Source organism: Aedes albopictus, chromosome 3 (assembly GCF_035046485.1).
Source record: "Aedes albopictus strain Foshan chromosome 3, AalbF5, whole genome shotgun sequence".
In the NCBI taxonomy this organism is placed as follows: Eukaryota; Metazoa; Arthropoda; class Insecta; order Diptera; family Culicidae; genus Aedes; species Aedes albopictus.
The window spans coordinates 325594062-325615883 of NC_085138.1; the positions used below are offsets into that span (position 1 = coordinate 325594062).

At 44.8% G+C, this 21822-nt stretch overlaps 3 protein-coding genes across 9 annotated transcripts in view; 1 reads left to right on the forward strand and 2 right to left on the reverse strand.

Moving 5' to 3' along the window:
• Positions 1–21822, reverse strand: part of LOC109623365 (low-density lipoprotein receptor-related protein 1) — an 880389-nt gene that overhangs the window by 593456 nt on the left and 265111 nt on the right. The window lies entirely within an intron of this gene.
• Positions 7769–9250, forward strand: LOC109426914 (protein Rae1). The gene is made up of 3 exons (XM_019702472.3): positions 7769–7900; positions 7981–8318; positions 8384–9250. The coding sequence occupies exons 2-3, from the start codon at positions 8010–8012 to the stop codon at positions 9152–9154; spliced, it is 1080 nt and encodes a 359-aa protein (XP_019558017.1). The 5' UTR covers positions 7769–7900; positions 7981–8009; the 3' UTR covers positions 9155–9250.
• On the reverse strand, positions 18852–19587 carry LOC115262587 (NADH dehydrogenase [ubiquinone] 1 beta subcomplex subunit 3). Its single transcript, XM_029864987.2, has 2 exons — positions 19435–19587; positions 18852–19272 (listed from the first exon to the last, which is right to left on the reverse strand). The coding sequence occupies exon 2, from the start codon at positions 19262–19264 to the stop codon at positions 18938–18940; it is 327 nt and encodes a 108-aa protein (XP_029720847.1). The 5' UTR covers positions 19265–19272; positions 19435–19587; the 3' UTR covers positions 18852–18937.

Consider the following 21822-nt stretch of genomic DNA (forward strand, 5'->3'; position numbering starts at 1 on the left):
ATGATGATGATGATGATGATGATGATGATGATGATGATGATGATGATGATGATGATGATGATGATGATGATGATGATGATGATGATGATGATGATGATGATGATGATGATGATGATGATGATGATGATGATGATGATGATGATGATGATGATGATGATGATGATGATGATGATGATGATGATGATGATGATGATGATGATGATGATGATGATGATGATGATGATGATGATGATGATGATGATGATGATGATGATGATGATGATGATGATGATGATGATGATGATGATGATGATGATGATGATGATGATGATGATGATGATGATGATGATGATGATGATGATGATGATGATGATGATGATGATGATGATGATGATGATGATGATGATGATGATGATGATGATGATGATGATGATGATGATGATGATGATGATGATGATGATGATGATGATGATGATGATGATGATGATGATGATGATGATGATGATGATGATGATGATGATGATGATGATGATGATGATGATGATGATGATGATGATGATGATGATGATGATGATGATGATGATGATGATGATGATGATGATGATGATGATGATGATGATGATGATGATGATGATGATGATGATGATGATGATGATGATGATGATGATGATGATGATGATGATGATGATGATGATGATGATGATGATGATGATGATGATGATGATGATGATGATGATGATGATGATGATGATGATGATGATGATGATGATGATGATGATGATGATGATGATGATGATGATGATGATGATGATGATGATGATGATGATGATGATGATGATGATGATGATGATGATGATGATGATGATGATGATGATGATGATGATGATGATGATGATGATGATGATGATGATGATGATGATGATGATGATGATGATGATGATGATGATGATGATGATGATGATGATGATGATGATGATGATGATGATGATGATGATGATGATGATGATGATGATGATGATGATGATGATGATGATGATGATGATGATGATGATGATGATGATGATGATGATGATGATGATGATGATGATGATGATGATGATGATGATGATGATGATGATGATGATGATGATGATGATGATGATGATGATGATGATGATGATGATGATGATGATGATGATGATGATGATGATGATGATGATGATGATGATGATGATGATGATGATGATGATGATGATGATGATGATGATGATGATGATGATGATGATGATGATGATGATGATGATGATGATGATGATGATGATGATGATGATGATGATGATGATGATGATGATGATGATGATGATGATGATGATGATGATGATGATGATGATGATGATGATGATGATGATGATGATGATGATGATGATGATGATGATGATGATGATGATGATGATGATGATGATGATGATGATGATGATGATGATGATGATGATGATGATGATGATGATGATGATGATGATGATGATGATGATGATGATGATGATGATGATGATGATGATGATGATGATGATGATGATGATGATGATGATGATGATGATGATGATGATGATGATGATGATGATGATGATGATGATGATGATGATGATGATGATGATGATGATGATGATGATGATGATGATGATGATGATGATGATGATGATGATGATGATGATGATGATGATGATGATGATGATGATGATGATGATGATGATGATGATGATGATGATGATGATGATGATGATGATGATGATGATGATGATGATGATGATGATGATGATGATGATGATGATGATGATGATGATGATGATGATGATGATGATGATGATGATGATGATGATGATGATGATGATGATGATGATGATGATGATGATGATGATGATGATGATGATGATGATGATGATGATGATGATGATGATGATGATGATGATGATGATGATGATGATGATGATGATGATGATGATGATGATGATGATGATGATGATGATGATGATGATGATGATGATGATGATGATGATGATGATGATGATGATGATGATGATGATGATGATGATGATGATGATGATGATGATGATGATGATGATGATGATGATGATGATGATGATGATGATGATGATGATGATGATGATGATGATGATGATGATGATGATGATGATGATGATGATGATGATGATGATGATGATGATGATGATGATGATGATGATGATGATGATGATGATGATGATGATGATGATGATGATGATGATGATGATGATGATGATGATGATGATGATGATGATGATGATGATGATGATGATGATGATGATGATGATGATGATGATGATGATGATGATGATGATGATGATGATGATGATGATGATGATGATGATGATGATGATGATGATGATGATGATGATGATGATGATGATGATGATGATGATGATGATGATGATGATGATGATGATGATGATGATGATGACTAGTGTCGCTCCCCCTGGTATAGATATTACTTTTTTTGCACCGTATTCGACCCCCTACAAAAAAATTTTGCCACGCCACAATATGTTCTTACTAGTTTCAGCATACATTGGTTCGTTTCGCGGGGGTGGAAGCTCAGGTAAAATATTATCTCCTGGGCGCCCATTAAAAACACCACCCCCGGCGAAGACTGGCGCTCGAGCCTAGCTATTTAGCACTGTAGTTGGAGGAAATGCCCATGCAGAACCCGTAGCTTCCGGGAAGGTAAGCCCAGCTCCCTGGGTTAGTGGGTTGGTGTCAGGCCCTGCGAGCCAGCCGTAAAAAAGACTAGCACCGGAAAATCAACAAGAGAAGAATGCGAACCGATACCAATGGCGACGACCACAGCGACGAAAAGGGACTTGCGATTGGATGCTCGGTACGTGGAACTGCAGATCTCTCAACTTCATCGGGAGCACCCGCATACTCGCCGATATACTGAAGGACCGCGGGTTCGGAATCGTAGCGCTGCAGGAGGTGTGTTGGACAGGATCTATGGTGCGAACGTTTAGAGGTAATCATACCATCTACCAGAGTTGCGGCAACACACGTGAGCTGGGAACAGCTTTTATAGTGATGGGCGACATGCAGAGGCGCGTGATCGGTTGGTGGCCGATCGACGAAAGAATGTGCAGGTTGAGGATCAAGGGCCGGTTCTTCAACATTAGCATAATAAACGTGCACAGCCCTCACTCCGGAAGTACTGATGATGACAAAGACGCATTTTACGCGCAGCTCGAACGCGAGTACGACCGCTGCCCAAACCACGACGTCAAGATCATCATAGGGGATCTAAACGCTCAGGTAGGCCAGGAGGAGGAATTCAGACCGACGATTGGAAAGTTCAGCGCCCACCAGCTGACGAACGAAAATGGCCTACGCCTCATCGATTTCGCCGCCTCCAAGAACATGGCCATTCGTAGCACCTTCTTCCAGCACAGCCTCCCGTATCGTTACACCTGGAGATCACCACAACAAACGGAATCGCAAATCGACCACGTTCTGATTGATGGACGGCACTTCTCCGACATTATCGACGTCAGGACCTATCGTGGCGCTAATATCGACTCTGATCACTACCTGGTGATGGTTAAACTGCGCCCAAAACTCTCCGTTATTAACAACGTACATTACCGGCGGCCGCCCCGGTACGATCTAGAGCGACTGAAGCAACCGGATGTCGCCACCGCATACGCGCAGAATCTCGAGGCAGCGTTGCCGGACGAGGGTGTGCTCGATGTGGCCCCTCTAGAGGACTGCTGGAGTACAGTCAAAGCAGCCATCAACAACGCAGCCGAGAGCACTATCGGGTACGTAGAACGGAGTCGACGAAACGATTGGTTCGACGAGGAGTGCAGAGCGGTTCTGGAGGAGAAGGATGCAGCACGGGCGGTAATGCTGCAGCATGGAACCCGACAGAATGTGGAGCGATATAGACAGAAGCGGAAGCAGCAGACCCGTCTCTTCCGGGAGAAAAAGCGCCGCCTGGAAGAAGCGGAGTGCGAGGAAATGGAACTGCTGTGCCGTTCACAGGAAACACGCAAGTTCTACCAGAAGCTCAACGCATCCCGCAAAGGCTACGTGCCGCAAGCCGAAATCTGCAGGGATAAGAACGGGAGCCTCCTGACGGACAAACGTGAGGTGATCGAAAGGTGGAAGCAGCACTTCGACGAGCACCTGAATGGCGAGGAGAATGTAGGCACGGAGGACCAAGGCAGCGGAGGAAATGACTATGTTGGTGCAGCAGAGGACGGGAACGAACCAACTCCCACGCTGAGGGAAGTAAAGGATGCCATCCACCAGCTCAAAACCAATAAAGCGGCTGGTAAGGACGGTATCGCAGTAGAACTCATCAAGATGGGCCCGGAAAAGTTGGCCACCTGTCTGCACCAGTTAGTAGTCAAGATCTGGGGAACCGAACAGCTGCCGGAGGAGTGGAAGGAAGGGATAATCTGTCCCATCCACAAGAAAGGCGACAAGTTAATGTGTGAGAACTTTCGAGCGATCACCATTTTGAATGCCGCCTACAAAGTGCTATCCCAGATCATCTTCCGTCGTCTTTCACCTAAAGTAAATGAGTTCGTGGGAAGTTACCAAGCCAGTTTCATTGACGGCCGCTCGACAACGGACCAGATCTTCACCGTGCGGCAAATCCTCCAGAAATGCCGTGAATACCAGGTCCCAACGCATCACCTGTTCATCGACTTCAAAGCGGCATACGACAGTACCGACCGCACAGAGCTATGGAAAATTATGGACGAGAACAGCTTTCCCGGGAAGCTGACTAGACTGATAAGAGCAACGATGGACGGTGTGCAGAACAGCGTAAGGATTTCGGGTGAATTATCCAGTTCATTTGAATCTCGACGGGGACTACGACAAGGTGATGGTCTTTCCTGCCTACTATTCAACATCGCCCTGGAAGGTGTTATGCGACGAGCCGGGCTCAACAGCCGGGGTACGATCTTCACGAAATCCAGCCAATTTGTCTGTTTTGCGGATGACATGGATATTATTGCTAGAACATTTGGAACGGTGGCAGAACAGTACACCTGCCTGAAACGTGAAGCAGCAAAGGTCGGACTGGTGGTGAATGCGGCTAAGACAAAGTACATGCTGGTAGGTGGGACTGAGCGAGACAGGACAAGCCTTGGCAGCAATGTTACGATAGACGGGGATATTTTCGAGGTGGTAGAAGAATTCGTCTACCTCGGTTCCTTGTTAACGGCTGACAATAACGTGAGCCGTGAAATACGAAGGCGCATCATCAGTGGAAGTCGTGCCTACTATGGGCTCCAGAAGAAACTGCGGTCAAAAAAGATTCACCCCCGCACCAAATGTACCATGTACAAGACGTTAATAAGACCGGTGGTTCTCTACGGACACGAGACATGGACGATGCCCGAGGAGGACCTGCAAGCACTCGGAGTTTTCGAGCGACGGGTGCTAAGGACGATCTTTGGCGGCGTGCAGGAGAACGGTGTGTGGCGGAGAAGGATGAACCACGAGCTCGCTGCACTCTACGGCGAACCCAGCATCCAGAAAGTGGCTAAAGCTGGACGGATACGGTGGGCAGGGCATGTTGCAAGAATGCCGGACAACAACCCTGCAAAGTTGGTGTTTGCTAACCATCCGGTTGGTACAAGAAGGCGTGGAGCGCAGAGAGCACGATGGGCGGACCAGGTGGAGCGTGATCTGGCGAGCGTTGGGCGTGACCGACGTTGGAGAGCTGCAACTGCAAATCGAGTATTATGGCGGCAAATTGTTGATTCAGTATTATCATGAATTTGATGTTAACTAAATAAATGAATGAATGGTTCGTTTCGCTGCTAGAAATTTTAAGCGTCGGTTACACTTATTGGGTAGTGCATGGAATAATCGGTTTGTTTACTTCACAGAAAAAAATAAATGTTGTGTAATATTACATCTGAACTGCTGCAACCCGATCAATCCTTTGGTTGCATGAATATTACACAGGACGATGTACACATAAGAAAAAAAGATTTTACATCAAAACGATGTGTTCGTACATAGGAATCGTGATTACATTGATTATTTAGTACATCGGAATGTGTTACATCGGGCGGGTTGCATTTATTTTTTGCTGTGTTGCTACTTTCTTTGGTGTTTGACATGTGAACAAAGCTAGATTGAGTTTAACCCTAAAAGGGATACCTTCATGGCCTCAGTTTTGTCACTTCTCTGAGTGTGTTTCATCAAAGACGAGCTCTGAAAGGCGGCTGGGGTTCAATGGACCCCAGGTATCCCTTTTAGGGTTAAATAAGGCCGAAAATAACATGAGAGAGTTCTCTTCATCGACTCTCTCTTTTGCAAATTAGAGTGACAAGATGCAAATTCAATCTATTTTTTTAGACGCTAGATTTCATCGGAACTTGCATCGTAACCTAGCGATTTATGACCAAAAAGTGCAACCATACCTGCATCTTGTCACTTTAATTTGAAGAAGAGAGAGTCGAGGAAGAGAACTCTCTCATGTTACTTTCGCCCTTGTTTAAGGACAAACGTCTTGAAATCCCGCTTCAACAGTGCATCAAAACTTCAGACGCACAAATCTCAAGAAGCAAGCTTCAAACAACAGTGCATTTTATTATTCTATCCTTGCTCACTTGTAATAAGCTTCAAATAAAAAGATCATGTGCGCTGGTTTTGTTTACGAAGAGATTTGTGCTCTCGAAATCGTGAGTAGGTGCCAAAGTCGGCCATTGTGGCGGCCATTTTGGGATTCTAACAAGTCTGTCCTTAAACTCAACCTAGAAATATTTTACACAATTGAACATTGGCATGGTATTATAAGCACAGACAAACAGACGTAACTCTTAAGGTGTCATGATGCGTCACCAAGTTTTCAAACAAATCATTGACGTTTTGCTTTTTAATGATTATTTGCCTCGCGTTTTTGAAGTGATAAAAAACTGCAGCAACGCAGCTGAAAAAGTATCATCGCAATCACTGCGAGTGAGCATATAGGATGATACTTTTTCATACGAATATTCGCTTTGGTGGCAGTGAATTATCACTTTGAAATTTCGAGCCACATATCCAACATGGCTGCCGATGCTGATGATGCCGTAAAAAGCCTTAAAGGAAATTCATCAAATACTTTTGCCCGGTGTCATTTTCATGAGCACACTGCCACCTGTTGGGAGAACCGCGCGCGACACTATCGGCCATAATGGATTTCGATTTGACGTTTTGCTGATACGCACACTACTATGTACACAAATTGCCTGTAATTTTCGTTTGCATCATTCAGCAACGTGTATTGCTGTGTGCATTCGAAATACAAATATCAAATGCGGGAGCACCAAATGCCGTAATATTTTCTAACGAGTAACCCCATGTCAATGGGAGCTTTCGAATCCTAGGTTGGCGGTGGTTTTGACTATGGTTGCTAAGTTGCCTTTGATAACACTGTGTTACCGCGCTTGGAGCGCGTTTGGGCACCGTTTGCATCTTGAACGCACACAGCAAAACACTGGCAAACGTCAAAGCGATCGAACATTAGCGCATCTGGTGGAACGATCGCGCAAATCAAATGAAATTTGAATTGATCGTTAAATGCATGTGCCAAGCCGTTTTGAGGAGTGTTACGTCTGTTTGTGTTATAAGCAAGATGCATTATTTTCCGAAAATTGATGACGGATGCTTGAGCCTTAAGATTGGTTTACGGTCTCTGTTTTTTCTAATAATCTCGGCATTCAATTTACCATTCCTATCCCCCAAAATCGAACGGATCGAAAAGTACTAAACGCACCGTGAACGCCCGTCGACTGACGAGTGACGATCTATCAAACAGAAAAACAGAACGCAGATTGCGATTTTAGTGCGTGTTCAGCTTGCAATCTATTAAAATTTAAGAATTTAATTCTTGAAATTACTTGATTTTAGTGTAAGTTTTCACCTACTTTAACGTTTATTGCACTAGCGAAAGGTATTCTGTAATTTAAACGTTGAATCGACATGTTTCAGTGTGAATTGCCAGCCGTAAACCGACCACAATGTTCGGCGCAACGCTTGGCGGTGCTTCCGCCTTCGGAGCAACAGCGGCGGCCCCAACCAATCCGATGAAGGACTTTGAGGTGACGTCGCCTCCGGAGGATACCGTTTCGGCCATGGAGTTCAGCCCTGCTACGTTGCAGCAGAACTTTCTGATTGCCGGCAGTTGGGATTGCAGTGTGCGCTGCTGGGAAGTCGAGCAGACCGGCAAAACGGTGGGTAAATCCATCAAGACCATGGGCGGCCCCGTGCTGGATGTTTGCTGGGCTGACGACGGGAGTAAGGTCTTTATCGCGTCGGCTGATAAGCAGGTTAGTGCATTGAACGAGTGAGTTCTCGTCAGCCTTATCTTCAGACTAATCTTTGTCGCTTCTAGGTGAAATGCTGGGATTTGGCTTCCGATCAAGTTGTTCAGGTCGCACAGCATGATGCTCCGGTTAAGACATGCCATTGGGTGAAGGGAACCAACTACACCTGCCTGATGACCGGATCGTGGGACAAAACTCTGAAATTCTGGGACACCCGAACGCCGCAGCCGATGATGTCGATTCAACTTCCGGAACGGTGTTACTGCGCTGACGTCGATTATCCAATGGCCGTCGTTGGCACGGCCGGAAGGCATGTCCTGATCTATTCCCTGGAAAACAAACCAACCCAGTACAAACAACAGGAGAGTCCACTCAAGTACCAGCACCGAACGGTTTCCATTTTCCGTGACAAGAAGAAAGCTCCCACCGGATATGCCCTTGGCTCGATTGAGGGTCGTGTGGCTATTCAGTATGTGAATCCGATCAATCCGAAGGACAATTTCACGTTCAAGTGCCATCGATCGAACGGGTCCAATGGGTATCAGGATATCTACGCCGTAAACGACATTGCATTCCACCCTGTCCATGGAACTTTGGCCACCGTCGGATCGGATGGCACGTTCAGCTTCTGGGACAAGGACGCCCGAACGAAGCTCAAGTCGTCGGAAACGATGGATCAATCCATCACCAAGTGTTGCTTCAACGCCACGGGCCAGATCTTTGCCTACACTGTCGGATACGATTGGTCCAAAGGGCACGAGTACAACAATCCCCAGAAGAAGACGTACATTTTCCTGCGTTCCTGCTACGAAGAGCTGAAACCCCGGGCAAATAACTAAACATTGCTAAAAGTATGTACTACACTGAATATATTTTCTCTTTTCCTTCAATAAACATACATATAAGCAGGGTGTAAACTACCTGGCAACCCCTAAGTCAGAGAACCAATATTTGGATCTGGATAATGAGAAAATCAAGAAACGTTCATTTGAATATCATGCTCACTGAATCGAATTTTAACCATCGCGCAACAATAAAATGACAATGTCGCAACCTGTATTGGCAGCGACCGCTGCGACATTCCACCTAATGTGACGAGAGTTTGTCCTAACTTGAACAGAATGAATAGGATATAACTACACCACGCTTAGAGATTTTCAAGCCTTCTATTGCGAATTTCGAGAAGTAACTTCGAGTCGATAAACACTGCAACGCTGATGAAGATCTATAATCAAACAGTTTCGTTTTGGGTTTAGTAGTAATCGATTAGTCACTAGTTGAAAAGTACGCAACTATTTCAGCTTCTGTTTTGTCACCAACAAACATTTTCGAGATCATGTCTTACTTACCTTTATCTTACCGATCAGGCTAAGGCCGGGTGGCCTCTGCTGTACATAGTAGCCGTCTCCATTCCACTCGGTCCATGGCTGTTTGTATCCAGTTCCGCACTCTGCGTAGGGTCCGCAGACTTGGTCCTCCACTTGGTCGACCCACCTAAGCTCGCTGCGCACCACGTCTTCTTGTACCGGTCGGATGACTCTCGAGAACCATTTTAGTCGGGTTGCTATCCGACATCCTGATGACGTGACCCGCCCATCGTAGCCTCCCGATTTTCGCGGTATGGACGATGGTTGGTTCTCTTAGCAGCTGATGCAGCTCGTGGTTCATTCGCCTTCTCCAAGTCCCGTTTTACATCTGCACTCCGCCGTAGATGGTACGCAACACCTTCCGTTCGAAAACTCCATGGGCGCGTTGGTCCTCTGCACGTAGGGTCCATGTTTCGTGCCCATAGAGGACGACCGGTCTAATCAGCGTTTTGTAGATGGTTAACTTAGTGTTACGGCGAACTTCATTCGATCGTAGAGTTCTGCGGAGTCCAAAGTAGGCACGATTTCCTGCCACAATGCGCCTCTGAATTTCCCTGCTGGTGTCGTTGTCGTCGGTCACCAGTGAGCCCAAGTACACGAATTCTTCAACCGCCTCGATTTCATCACCGTCGATATGAATTCGGGGTGGCGGGCGCGGTGATTCCTCCCTGGAGCCCTTTGCCATCATGTATGTACTTTGTCTTCGACACATTAATGACTAATCCGATTCGCCTGGCTTCACTCTTTAGTCGGATGTACGTTTCCGCCATCGTCTCAAATTTACGAGCAATAATATCAATATCATCGGCGAAACCAAGCAGCTGAACAGACTTCGTGAAAATCGTCCCACTCGTGTTTATCCCCGCTCTCCTTATTACACCCTCTACAGCAATGTTGAACAGCAAGCACGAAAGACCATCACCTTGCCGTAACCCTCTGCGAGATTCGAAGGGACTCGAGAGTGTCCCTGATACTCGAACTACGCACATCACTGGATCCATCGTCGCCTTGATCAATCGTATCAGTTTATCCGAGAATCCGTATTCGTGCATAATCTGCCATAGCTGTTCTCGATCGATTGTATCATACGCCGATTTGAAATCGATGAACAAGTGATGTGTGGGCACGTTGTATTCGCGGCATTTCTGCAACACCTGTCTGATATTGCCCCACGAACTCTCTTGCAATCGGTGATAGACGGCGGCATAAAATTTGAGAGAGTATCTTATAGGCAGCGCTCAGTAGTGTGATCGCGCGGTAGTTCCCGCAATCCAACTTGTCGCCCTTTTTGTAGATCTCCTCTCTCTCTCTTCTTGGCGTAACGTCCTCACTGGGACAAAGCCTGCTTCTCAGCTTAGTGTTCAATGAGCACTTCCACAGTTTTTAACTGAGAGCTTCCTCTGCCAATGACCACTTTGCATGTGTATATCGTGTGGCAGGCACGAAGATACTCTATGCCCAAGGAAGTCAAGTAAATTTCCTTTACGAAAAGATCCTGGACCGACCGGGAATCGAACCCGTCACCCTCAGCATGGTCATGCTGAATACCCGTGTCGTAACTGAGGTTAGGCCGAATCGGATTCCGTGAAAGTAAACACGCGTCCTTCTGCTTCCAACTCAGAACAATGAATGACGTTTATTTCAGTTATGAACATGATACATTGGTAGACCGGAGTCATGAAGTAATCAAGGTTATTATAATGAAAGGTAATACCATTTATAACATATTTTCCCCCCTTGAAAGAGATTTCTTCTTGTTCCTTTCATTTGAACGAACAACAATCAAATTAGTATGTTAGTTACACAAGTTATAAGTCCAGTCTACGCGGAGGCCTTCTTTCTCGAGTAGATTTTCGAATAGTGCCCAACCCAGGCTCTGATGGTTTTGATTTTACGCTCCGCTCATTACATGGACTTGAATTGGAGCCACCATCTCTGAGCGCAATGCTGACAGGTGTACGAATAGTCTGTTCCAAGTTTGTGCTATGGTCAAAGTTAATTGAAACGTCGATGTTTGGATCAGTCTCATTGAGTTCAGATTTCACTTGTATTACAGGTTGTGAAGTGGGTTGTATGTCATGTACAAGCTTACGTTGACTGCTGTTTATCACTGGGTCACGTGTCATAGGATCCTGTCGATTTATGGCTCCGGGTCTCAGCTGATCAATGTGGCGTTTCCACATTCTACCATCATCTAGTTCAACCATGTAATGAAGCTTCCCAATCCGTTCAGCTACCACACCAAATCTCCATCTTTCGTTAGAGAGAAAATCGCGGGCAGCCACCCTGTCATTTACGGAGAATGAACGTATCGTAGTATCTTCCCCACGAGGAGAATTCTGGACGCCTATTTTCGGAACCATTAAATCAACTCTAGATTTGATCTGACGCCCAAATACCATCATTGATGGACTCTGTCCGGTAGCTGGATGGACGGTAACTCTGTAGGTCATCAAGATCTTTTGAAGCGCCGCATGTACCTCGGAACGTGGGCAGTTGAGTGCTTTGAGTTTATCCTTAAACGTTTGTACGTACCGCTCCGCCTGGCCGTTGGTGGCGGGATGGTACGGTGCTCCCATCTTATGAATGATGCCATTATTCTTGAGAAAACGCTGAAAATGCTCAGATGTGAACTGGGTTCCTCTGTCCGTAACCAAAACCGACGGTAATCCGAAATTTGCGAAAAATTCGCGCATTGTTCTGATGGTTGTTTCCGTCGTTATGTCTGGTACCACTTTAACCTCCGGCCACTTGCTGTGAGCGTCAACCATAATCAAAAAGTATAGCCCTAGGAACGGTCCTGCAAAGTCAGCATGTACCCTTTGAAACGGTTCAACGGGTCGCTCCCAGCAGTGTACTGCTACCTTCGGTGGATCAGCTCTAGTGCGTGCACAGTCAACACAATTTTTGGCTAAATCTTCGATGGCCCGGTCTATATTCTCCCACCAGCAGTAGGATCGCGCAAGAGACTTCATACGGGAAACTCCAAAATGCCCCGAATGCAATTCGTCGAGAACGCGACCACGAAGAGGTGGTGGAATGTACACACGGATTCCCCTCATCAAACATGAACCTTGCATCGTAAAATCGTTCTGGTTAACTCCAAACCTGTAGCAACCGTCGACCGCTCGACCGGATCTCAGACCTTGAATCAGTTCCTTAACGTTTTTGTCCTGAACTGTGTATTCCTCGAGCTCTTGCACAGTAACTGGCAACGTTTCAATTTGATTGATTTGCACGATGTCGATTTCTTCCACTTGTTTCCGGTTCCCAGAATCACCAATTGGCAGTCGTGACATTCCATCCGCATTACCATGATCTTTAGAAGCCCGATAACGTATTTCGAAATCAAAAGACTCCAAAAACACAGCATAATGTTGCATGCGTAGCGCTGACATCGTCGGAAGTCCTTTGTTCGGCGAAAAGATTTGCACCACCGGTTTGTTATCCGTGACCAACGTGAATTTCCGGCCAAATAGGTACTGGTAAAACTTTCGCACACCGAAAATTATAGCATAAGCCTCCTTGTCAATCTGAGTGTAGTTCTGTTGAGTAGTGTTCAATGTCTGTGAAGCATACTGAATGGGTCGCTCCGTGCCATCTGGGTAAATGTGGCTCAATACAGCTCCAACTCCGTAAGGCGAAGCATCGGTAGCTAAATCCAGAGGAACACTAGAATCGTAGTGCGCCAATACTCGATCAGATTGCATTTCTGCCTTAATCCATTTGAACGCTTTTTCACAGCTTTCATTCCACGCAAACGGCATCTTCTCTTTAAGCAAACTGTTGAGGGGATACAGTTTTGTGCTCAGGTCGTTGATAAACCTGCCATAGTAGTTTACAAGTCCCATGAAAGCTCGCACCTGGTCTCTGTTCTCTGGACGCGGCATCCTTTGAATTGCGTCAACTTTCTGTGGCATCTTGTGTATCCCCTGGCGATCGACAATGTACCCGCAATATTCTATGCTGTCAGCAAAGAATTCGCATTTGTCCACATTTACACGTATGTTGTATTCATGGAACCTCTTCAATACTTCTCGCAACCTAGAGAGATGGGTTTCGTCGTCAGGGCCCGTGATTTTCACATCATCCAAAAATACCGTCACTCCAGGGATCCCTTGAAGAATCTGCGAAATTTCCCTCTGGAAGATCGCAGGTGCAGAGGCGACTCCGTACATGAGTCTCGTCGGCTGATACAGTCCCAGATGTGTATTAAGCGTCAACATTGGTTGGTGCTCCGGAAGAACCATCATCTGTAAATAAGCTTGAGCCAGATCAAGCTTCGTGAATTTTTCCCCACCCGCCATGTCCGAGAACAGTTCATTGACCGTAGGCAAAGGATACTCATCCACCAGTAGACATCTATTAACAGTGAGCTTGTAGTCACCACAGAGCCGAACTTTGTTATCGGATTTCATCACAGGTACTATGGGTGTTGCCCACTCACTTCTGTTCACCTTAACCAAAACACCGCTCTCAACCAAACTGTTGATCTCCTGCTCTACCACGTCTCGAATGGAAAAGGGAAGGGAACGCGCTTTGAGGAAAATAGGTTTAGAATCAGATTTCAGGTGCAGAGAAGCGTGGATCTTATCAATCTTACCAATAGACTCATCGAAAACTGAAGCGAACTCCTCCAACAAACCTTTTACGGCACCGGGCATGGAAGTACGCAACGAGATCCTGTTAACATCTACAACCGTCCCTCTCATAATCTCGTTCCAATCGAGGCGTAGGGTGCGCATCCATTCACGACCCAACAACGGACGACGTGCAGCATCCACCACAAACAATCGCATCTGGTTCGATTGACCCTCAAAAGCAACCTCCGCATTAACAACACCCAGAACCCCAATTTTATTACCACAATAGCTTCGTAGTTCAATGTCAGTCGGTAGCAATGGTACGTCTTTCAAATACTTGGTCCTGTCAGCATTGCTAATCAGAGATACTGGTGATCCACTATCAACCTCAAATTTGATCAATGACACACCTACCATAACTTTGAGGTAAATTTTAGACAAATCTTTAACATCGCTCTCCAGGTTACAAACTTCAACAACTTGAATCATATCGTCGTTTGAGCAATCCGACTCCGACTCATCTTCACCTTCAACAAGATGCATGGAGTGTTTCTTCGCTTTGCTCTTGTTTACGTTAGCATTAACAGATTGCTTATTGTCGCTGTTGGAGCTCAGACACACTCGCCTTAAGTGACCTTTCTTGTGGCAAAGTCCACAGATTTTGTTCATGTGCTCACATTTGTTTGCCAAGTGGGTCTCGCTCCCGCAACGGAAACACAAACATTGATTAGTAGGGTTAGTTACCTTGCTGCCTAGTGTCGTCGCAGTTCCCCGTCTCGGTTGAGACTTCCTCCTCTCCATCAGGTTTACTTCATGCATCTGCCGGTTGAGTACTTCTGCCGCTTCACCCGAGGCTTCCATGGAGAGCGCAATTTGTTTCGCTTTGTCGAACGTCAAATTCTTCTCCTCGATCAAGCGAGTCCGGGTACGATCACTCCTCAATCCGAAAACCAGTTGGTTACGCAATCCCTTGGGCAGATAGTCGCCGAAGTCGCAATATTTCGCCTCTCGTTGCAACGCCGTAATATATTCCGCAATCGACTCACCTTCTCGTTGCATCCGCTGTCGGAATTTCCATAGTTCCACCATCTCCAATGGTGCCGGGTCGAAATAGTCGCCAAGTGCTGTAACAATTTCCGCATACGTTTTAGCTTCAGGTTCCTCAGGAGAAAGATGATCGCAAAGGACGTTGTAGGTTTCCGCTCCCATGTAGTGGAGCAACATGTTCTTCTTCTTGTCGTCAGGTATACCAAAGATTTCGCAAGCGCCTTCCAATCGTTTTACCCAACGAGACCATTTCTGGAGCTCGATTTGAATAGGTCGTATGTGCTTTTGTCGATATAAAATTCGATCAGTTTACTTTAGTTATTGTAGCAATATGGGAGATATTTTGGAGACTTTTAATGATGCGACGGAAAGCCTGTTTTGTAAGGATTCTGCTGCATGTATCAACTTTGTTCAATTTCAATAGTTTTCGCTGTAATAAGCGAATCCAACTGATCGAATTTTTAATCGACAAAAGTACTTACGACCTATTCAAATCGACCTCCAGATTTGGTTTTGTTTTTGTCGAATGGCTCGAACGCGAACGTGGGTGGAACCGCTGCCCCTTGAGCAGTTCTGGCAGCTCCGGTTTGCATTATTGATATGTAGTAGTAGTCGAGGTAGTAGCTTATTCGTCAACACACCCGTGTAGCAACGGATGCCTCACCTTTTCGAACACAAACAGCGCCGTCGGCCGACGCCTACAGCAGCGTAACGTCGGTGCCGTTGTTCACGGCAAAAGCAGCAGCAATGTCAACGCCGTCGCTCCACGGTAACAGCAGCAGCAGCAATGTTGACGTCGTCGTCTCACGGTGTCAGTAGCAGCAGCGACGCCGTCGCCCCACGGTAACAATAACAGCAGCAATGTTCGTTTCGCCCCCTTGCGCAGCACTAGTAATCCTTGTATCGCGGGATTCGCAATCAGCTCGTCGACAACTGTCGTAACTGAGGTTAGGCCGAATCGGATTCCGTGAAAGTAAACACGCGTCCTTCTGCTTCCAACTCAGAACAATGAATGACGTTTATTTCAGTTATGAACATGATACATTGGTAGACCGGAGTCATGAAGTAATCAAGGTTATTATAATGAAAGGTAATACCATTTATAACAACCCGTGCGTTTACCGCCTCGGCTATATGGGCCCTTTTTGTAGATGCAACACACGATACCTTCCATCCATTCCTCCGGTAATACTTCCTCCTCTCAAATCTTGGTAATGACCCAGTGTAGTGCTCTCACCAGTGCTTCTCCACCGTGTTTTAGAAGCTCGCTTGGTAGTTGATCTGCTCCAGCGGCTTTGTTGTATTTCAACCGGTCAGCCTCCTCTTCAATCTCTTGGAGGCCAGGGGCCGGAAGTCTTTCGTCCTGTGCACATACTCCTAGATCTGTTACCACGCCACCTCCGATACTTGTAACGTTGCCATTGAGGTGCTCATCGTAATGCTGCCGCCAACTCTCGAACACCTCACGCTCGCTCGTGAGAATATTCCCGTGATTATCTCGGCACATGTCGGCTTCTGGCACAAAGCCTCTGCGCGAGAGGTTCAGCTTCTCGTAAAACGTTCGTGTGTCCTTAGCGCGGTACAGCTCTTCCATCGCTTCGCGATCTCGTTCTTCCTGCTGGCGCTTCTTCATCCGGAAGACTGAGCTCTGCCTGTTTCGCGCCTGTCTGTAACGTGCCTCATTCGCTCTCGTATGGTGTTGCAACATTCTCGCCCATGCCGCATTCGTCTCGTTTTTCAACTGCTCACATTCGCCGTCGTACCAGTCGTTTCTGTGATTCGGAGTCGCGAAGCCTAGTGCTGTAGCCGAGGTACTACCTATGGCGGATCGGATGTTCCTCCAGCCATCTTCAAGTGTAGCTGCGCCAACATTGGTTATATCCGCGAAGAATTTACCGTCGATTAGAACGTGGTCGATTTGTGGATATCTTTGCGGGGGAAGAAGGTGCTTCGGACTACCATACCACGGAAGGCTGCAAAGTTTACGCATCGCTGACCGTTATCATTCGATATGGCGTGCAGGCTGTTTCGCCCGATTACCGGTCTGTACATTTCCCCCCTTCCTACCTGCGCGTTCATGTCGCCGACAACGATTTCCACGTCACGCGGCGAGCAACCATGTTTGCTCTAACTGCGCGTAGAACGCTTCTTTCTCGTCGATCAGGTCTCCCTTCGTGTGGCCAGTGGACGTTGATGATGCTGTAGTTGAAGAAACGGCCCTTAACTCTTAACATGCACATCCTTGCGTTGATCGGCTACCATCCGATCACACGTTGTCGCATCTTGCCCAACACTTTAAATCCTGATCCCAGTTCATTGGTGGTGCCGCCCCAACAAACATTGTTGCTGTATAAGAGTGAAACAAACTGTTCTTAAGCTAACTTTAGCTTAAGAAACTGTTATTCAGCTAGTTCTAGGTACTTGGGGCAGCTTTGGTAGAAGGTAGCCGCTCGATGCCCGCTTTTCCACACTTTCAGTACCGTAATCCGGGGTCAAATTGATCATTTTAAAACAACTTTTGTGGATAACATCAGTGCCTGTTCAAATATTGCCAAAAGAATTTCTGTAAAACCAGTATCCAGTGGACCTCCATGGAACCATGTGACAGAATTTTGTTCAACAAATTTAAATATCAAAATATTGGAAATGCCACTTTGGGGCGAAATTGATCAGTATACAATTAAGCATCGGTTGGAAAGGAAAATTTCCTTCACCGCTTAATTTTGCTCTTCTAAAACCTAAAAACGCGTCTAAAAACTTATAACTAGTGAATTTAATACATTAAATGCAAAATTTAATTTCGAATTTCCCCGGTTAACGCCTAAAGGTAGGCAATTTCATTTGAAAGTGATTTCAATTACAATAAATGACTGTTTCTTCATAAAATGAACTTTTTATATCAATTTCATGTTCTGATTAGCTACATAACATCCCAACTAAGGCTCCACAAAAATGTTAAAACAGAGAATTCACGGGAAGTCCTACACCTCGTCCTTTTTTTACGTCCATGCTTGGCTAAGCGACAAAAAATTCTACCGCTAAGACAATGAGAAAACTCAACAGTTTTGTATTTTTTAAAACATCTTCGTGATTAGGAGAAGTGTACAAAAATATAAAAATGTGTATTTTGATCTTTATTTTGGCAGTAGAATTTTTTTTCGCTGAGCCAATAGTGGACGTAAAATGAGGTTTGGGTGTATTAGCAATTGATTGTTTAGCAGCAATGATTTCATCTAAATGAGAAATACATTGCAAATTCCTTGAAAAAATAAGGCAAAACTAACTTTTTTCTAAAAAATTAAAAGTCTACACTCATCTCTGGACATCTACGAATCAGATGACGTAAAAAGTTTAAGATCATTACGACGCTTAAGAGTTCCTAATATGGAATAACAATGTAGTAGGTATGCCTCTACGAATCGTAGACTACGATGCAATAACTATCACGTTAAAATTAAAAAAAAAAACTTCCTCAAACTGACTAGTCATGAAAAATCAGGGAATTTCGTTCTCAAAACTGAATCAACACATTTCAAGCCTTCATTTGTTAGACCTTAACGTTTCGTGTGGTTTATTTTACAATGTTTTAAAAAGAAAGTTTCCTACCTTCGATCCCGCGGGTGCCCTAATGATGGCCGTGCTTATCGTCACCATGGCCATCGCCATGACCATGACCGTGATAGTCCACTCCCAGAGCAAACTCCACCCCGATGGTAGCCACAAATGCGGCAAAGCCCAGGGGGAATCCCTTGAACAGGAACGAAAGCAACCGGGACCGATGAGTGCCGAACTGTTTCACGTTGTAGCGCCAGACTTCGTTCCTTAGCCAGGGATCTTTCAGGCCACGGCGAGCCAGGGCCCGTTCAACTTCCACCAACTGCGGGGCATCTGCCACTTTGTAGATCGAAGCATCTGGCACCTTGTACGGGGGTCCGTGTCCGTGTCCACCCATGGTTTGACCTGGAAAAGACCAACATCAATTCGATATAAACAAAACAGTTTCGGCTCGCCGAAGTTACATAATTTCGATGCAACATAAATTGTGTTCAATCAGCGCAAATACAAAAGCGTTTGTGTAAATATTTATTGCAAGAAAGCTTACACGATTCTCCCATTACTTACCGAGCCTTTTAGAGCAGGAAATTAACGAATTATGGAGTATTTTTTTGCTGAATTCACGTTAGAGGAAAACACTCACTGCAGCGATGGAGAAAACTTCGAAGGACGACGGACGACAGCCACGAAAACGTCAAATTTCGCGACTTGACAGCAGTGTTGCCAAGAACGCCTTTTAATGATTCGAGGGATAGGGATTTAACAATAAACGTGAAATATTTCGAAAGGTCACTATAAGAGTTGGGAAGTCAAAAGCGTGCGGCTCAAAGAGCCTCTGCACCTTGCTCTGCACGAATTTGGCCTACCGCCAAGCCTACATACTCACTCCCACAGAAGATTTGCAGCTCGCACAGAAAGTAGTCTATTTTTTTGTGACTTTTACTGTGCGCGCTGTTTTCGAACGTTTTGTGGGAGTGAGCAGGACAGGGGTACAGAGGCTCATTAAGGTGGCTGTGAGGTGTGCAGTTTCCTGTTCAAAAGGAATCGCTCAAGAAATAGGCCTTGACAGCGCCGCAGTGCTGCCGCCTGGCGGGAGTCGTATGGCAAACGTGAGAAAAAACGAGACAAAACACGTTTGTTTATACTTCTTCACGCACACGATGACAGATACAAATGGGATTTCCCATTGGAGTGAGTGCATTTTTGCTGCCGTCAGAGCCAATTTCTCGACCGATTCCTGGCAGAAACTTTCTACAGAGACTGCCATTTGAATTGTAATTTCTCCGCAACTGCGTACTGCGATCGAAGAAAAACGGTCTCTTGGGCGATTCAGGCAAGGAATTTCTCATGCATTAAGATAGGCTGAGAAATTCTTTCTGATCTGCAAACAGCCCTAAATAAATAAGAACAGAAACTTCTGACCGTCATTGTCATTTCTTCGCAACTGCGTACTGCGATCGAAGAATACCAGTTTCTTGAGCGATTCAGGCAAGGAATTTCCTTCCTATAGCGTCGTTTGCAGTTCAGAAGGAATTTCTCTGCCTATCTCAGGGGACCCGCATGCGGCAAGGTAGGCCTACTACTCATCTTTTGCGAGTGTGTTAGTGTGACTGGCAACGCGACCAGAAGCCTTGTCGAATCCTGCTTGGAAATCGGTTTGTTTTGTCGATGGGGGTGGCCCGCGAAATCGCATTGCGTTGTTTGGGATAGGCCTCCCTGGCCTATCTTGATGCATGGGAAATTCCCTGCCTAAATCGCCCAAGAAACCGTTTTTCTTCGACCGCAGTACGCAGTTGCGAAGAAATGACAATTCAAATGGCAACCACAGTAGAAAATTTCTGCCAGGAATCGGTCAAGAAGTTTCTTGAGCGATTTCTTTTGAACTCGAAACTAGGCTAATGCATTAAAATAGGCAGAAAAATTCTTTCTGAACTGAACACGGCCCTAGCAAGGTTGTATTTACTTGAGCAGCAAAATATTGCTGTAGAAATTGGCCTCCTAAAGTGAGGTTATGTTTTGTGAAATCACATTTCGTATTCCAGTGATTGATAATGTTTTTTTTTTTGTGGGAACTGGGTAGAAAAAATCGTTTTATCGATTAATTTTTCAAAAAAATCAGATTCAACTGATAGGAAACTGGTATTTCCCTTTCAAAATTCTCAATTTTCACGACATATCCTCTACTTTTAATCGCCAATAGGACGCAATCAGTGAAGTACTAGATTGGGAGTAATGAGCGAGATTTTTGTATGGTGAGATGATCATTTCTCCATTTCTGCAATGAAATGGTGTAAACAGCGTGGGTTATATGATTTCTTTACTAATTTGATGCTGTTTGAGCAAAAGTTTGGATAAATGTGTTGTTGAAGTTGCAAGAAAAAATAATACAACAGCACAGTTATCCAAACTTTTGCTCAAACAGCATCAAATTAGCCAATAAATCATATAACCCACGCTGTTTGCACCATTTCATTGTAGAAATGGAGAATTGATCATCTCACCATACAAAAATCCAGCTCACTACTTTCAATCTACCTAGTACTTCACTGATTGCTTCCTATTGGTTTTGCTGATTTTTTCTGAAATATTTCAATAAATAGATATGAGCCATTTGGGTTCATTCACAAATATCATAACGCCAAAATTGGCCTATTTTGACACTCACCCACCCCTTCGTAACACTGTTTGTATGGGAAGAAAAAATTTTTGGTCAGGCTGTAACACCCTGAAGGACAAAAACCCACCCCCTCCAGCGTTATGACATTTGTGAACAAGCCCTTTTACGAGACGTTTCGGATCAGCTGATCGCTCATTTCATGAATGAAAATTTGACAGGAGGTTGCGCCCAAGCCCGTGAGTGTTAATATCAATATCAACACTGTTGTCGTTTCGTAAAATAGACTATTGCATTTCCCGTAGTGCCCCAAACCAGGCCCCTGGCGTCAATGAAATTTA

Excerpts from the sequence above, each read along its gene's own strand:
- LOC109426914 (XM_019702472.3), top strand. The coding sequence starts at position 8,010 with ATGTTCGGCGCAACGCTTGGCGGTGCTTCCGCCTTCGGAGCAACAGCG. Across the intron at positions 8,319-8,383 it reads TCGCGTCGGCTGATAAGCAG|GTGAAATGCTGGGATTTGGC; the intron begins GTTAGTGCATTG and ends TGTCGCTTCTAG.
- LOC115262587 (XM_029864987.2), bottom strand. The coding sequence starts at position 19,264 with ATGGGTGGACACGGACACGGACCCCCGTACAAGGTGCCAGATGCTTCG.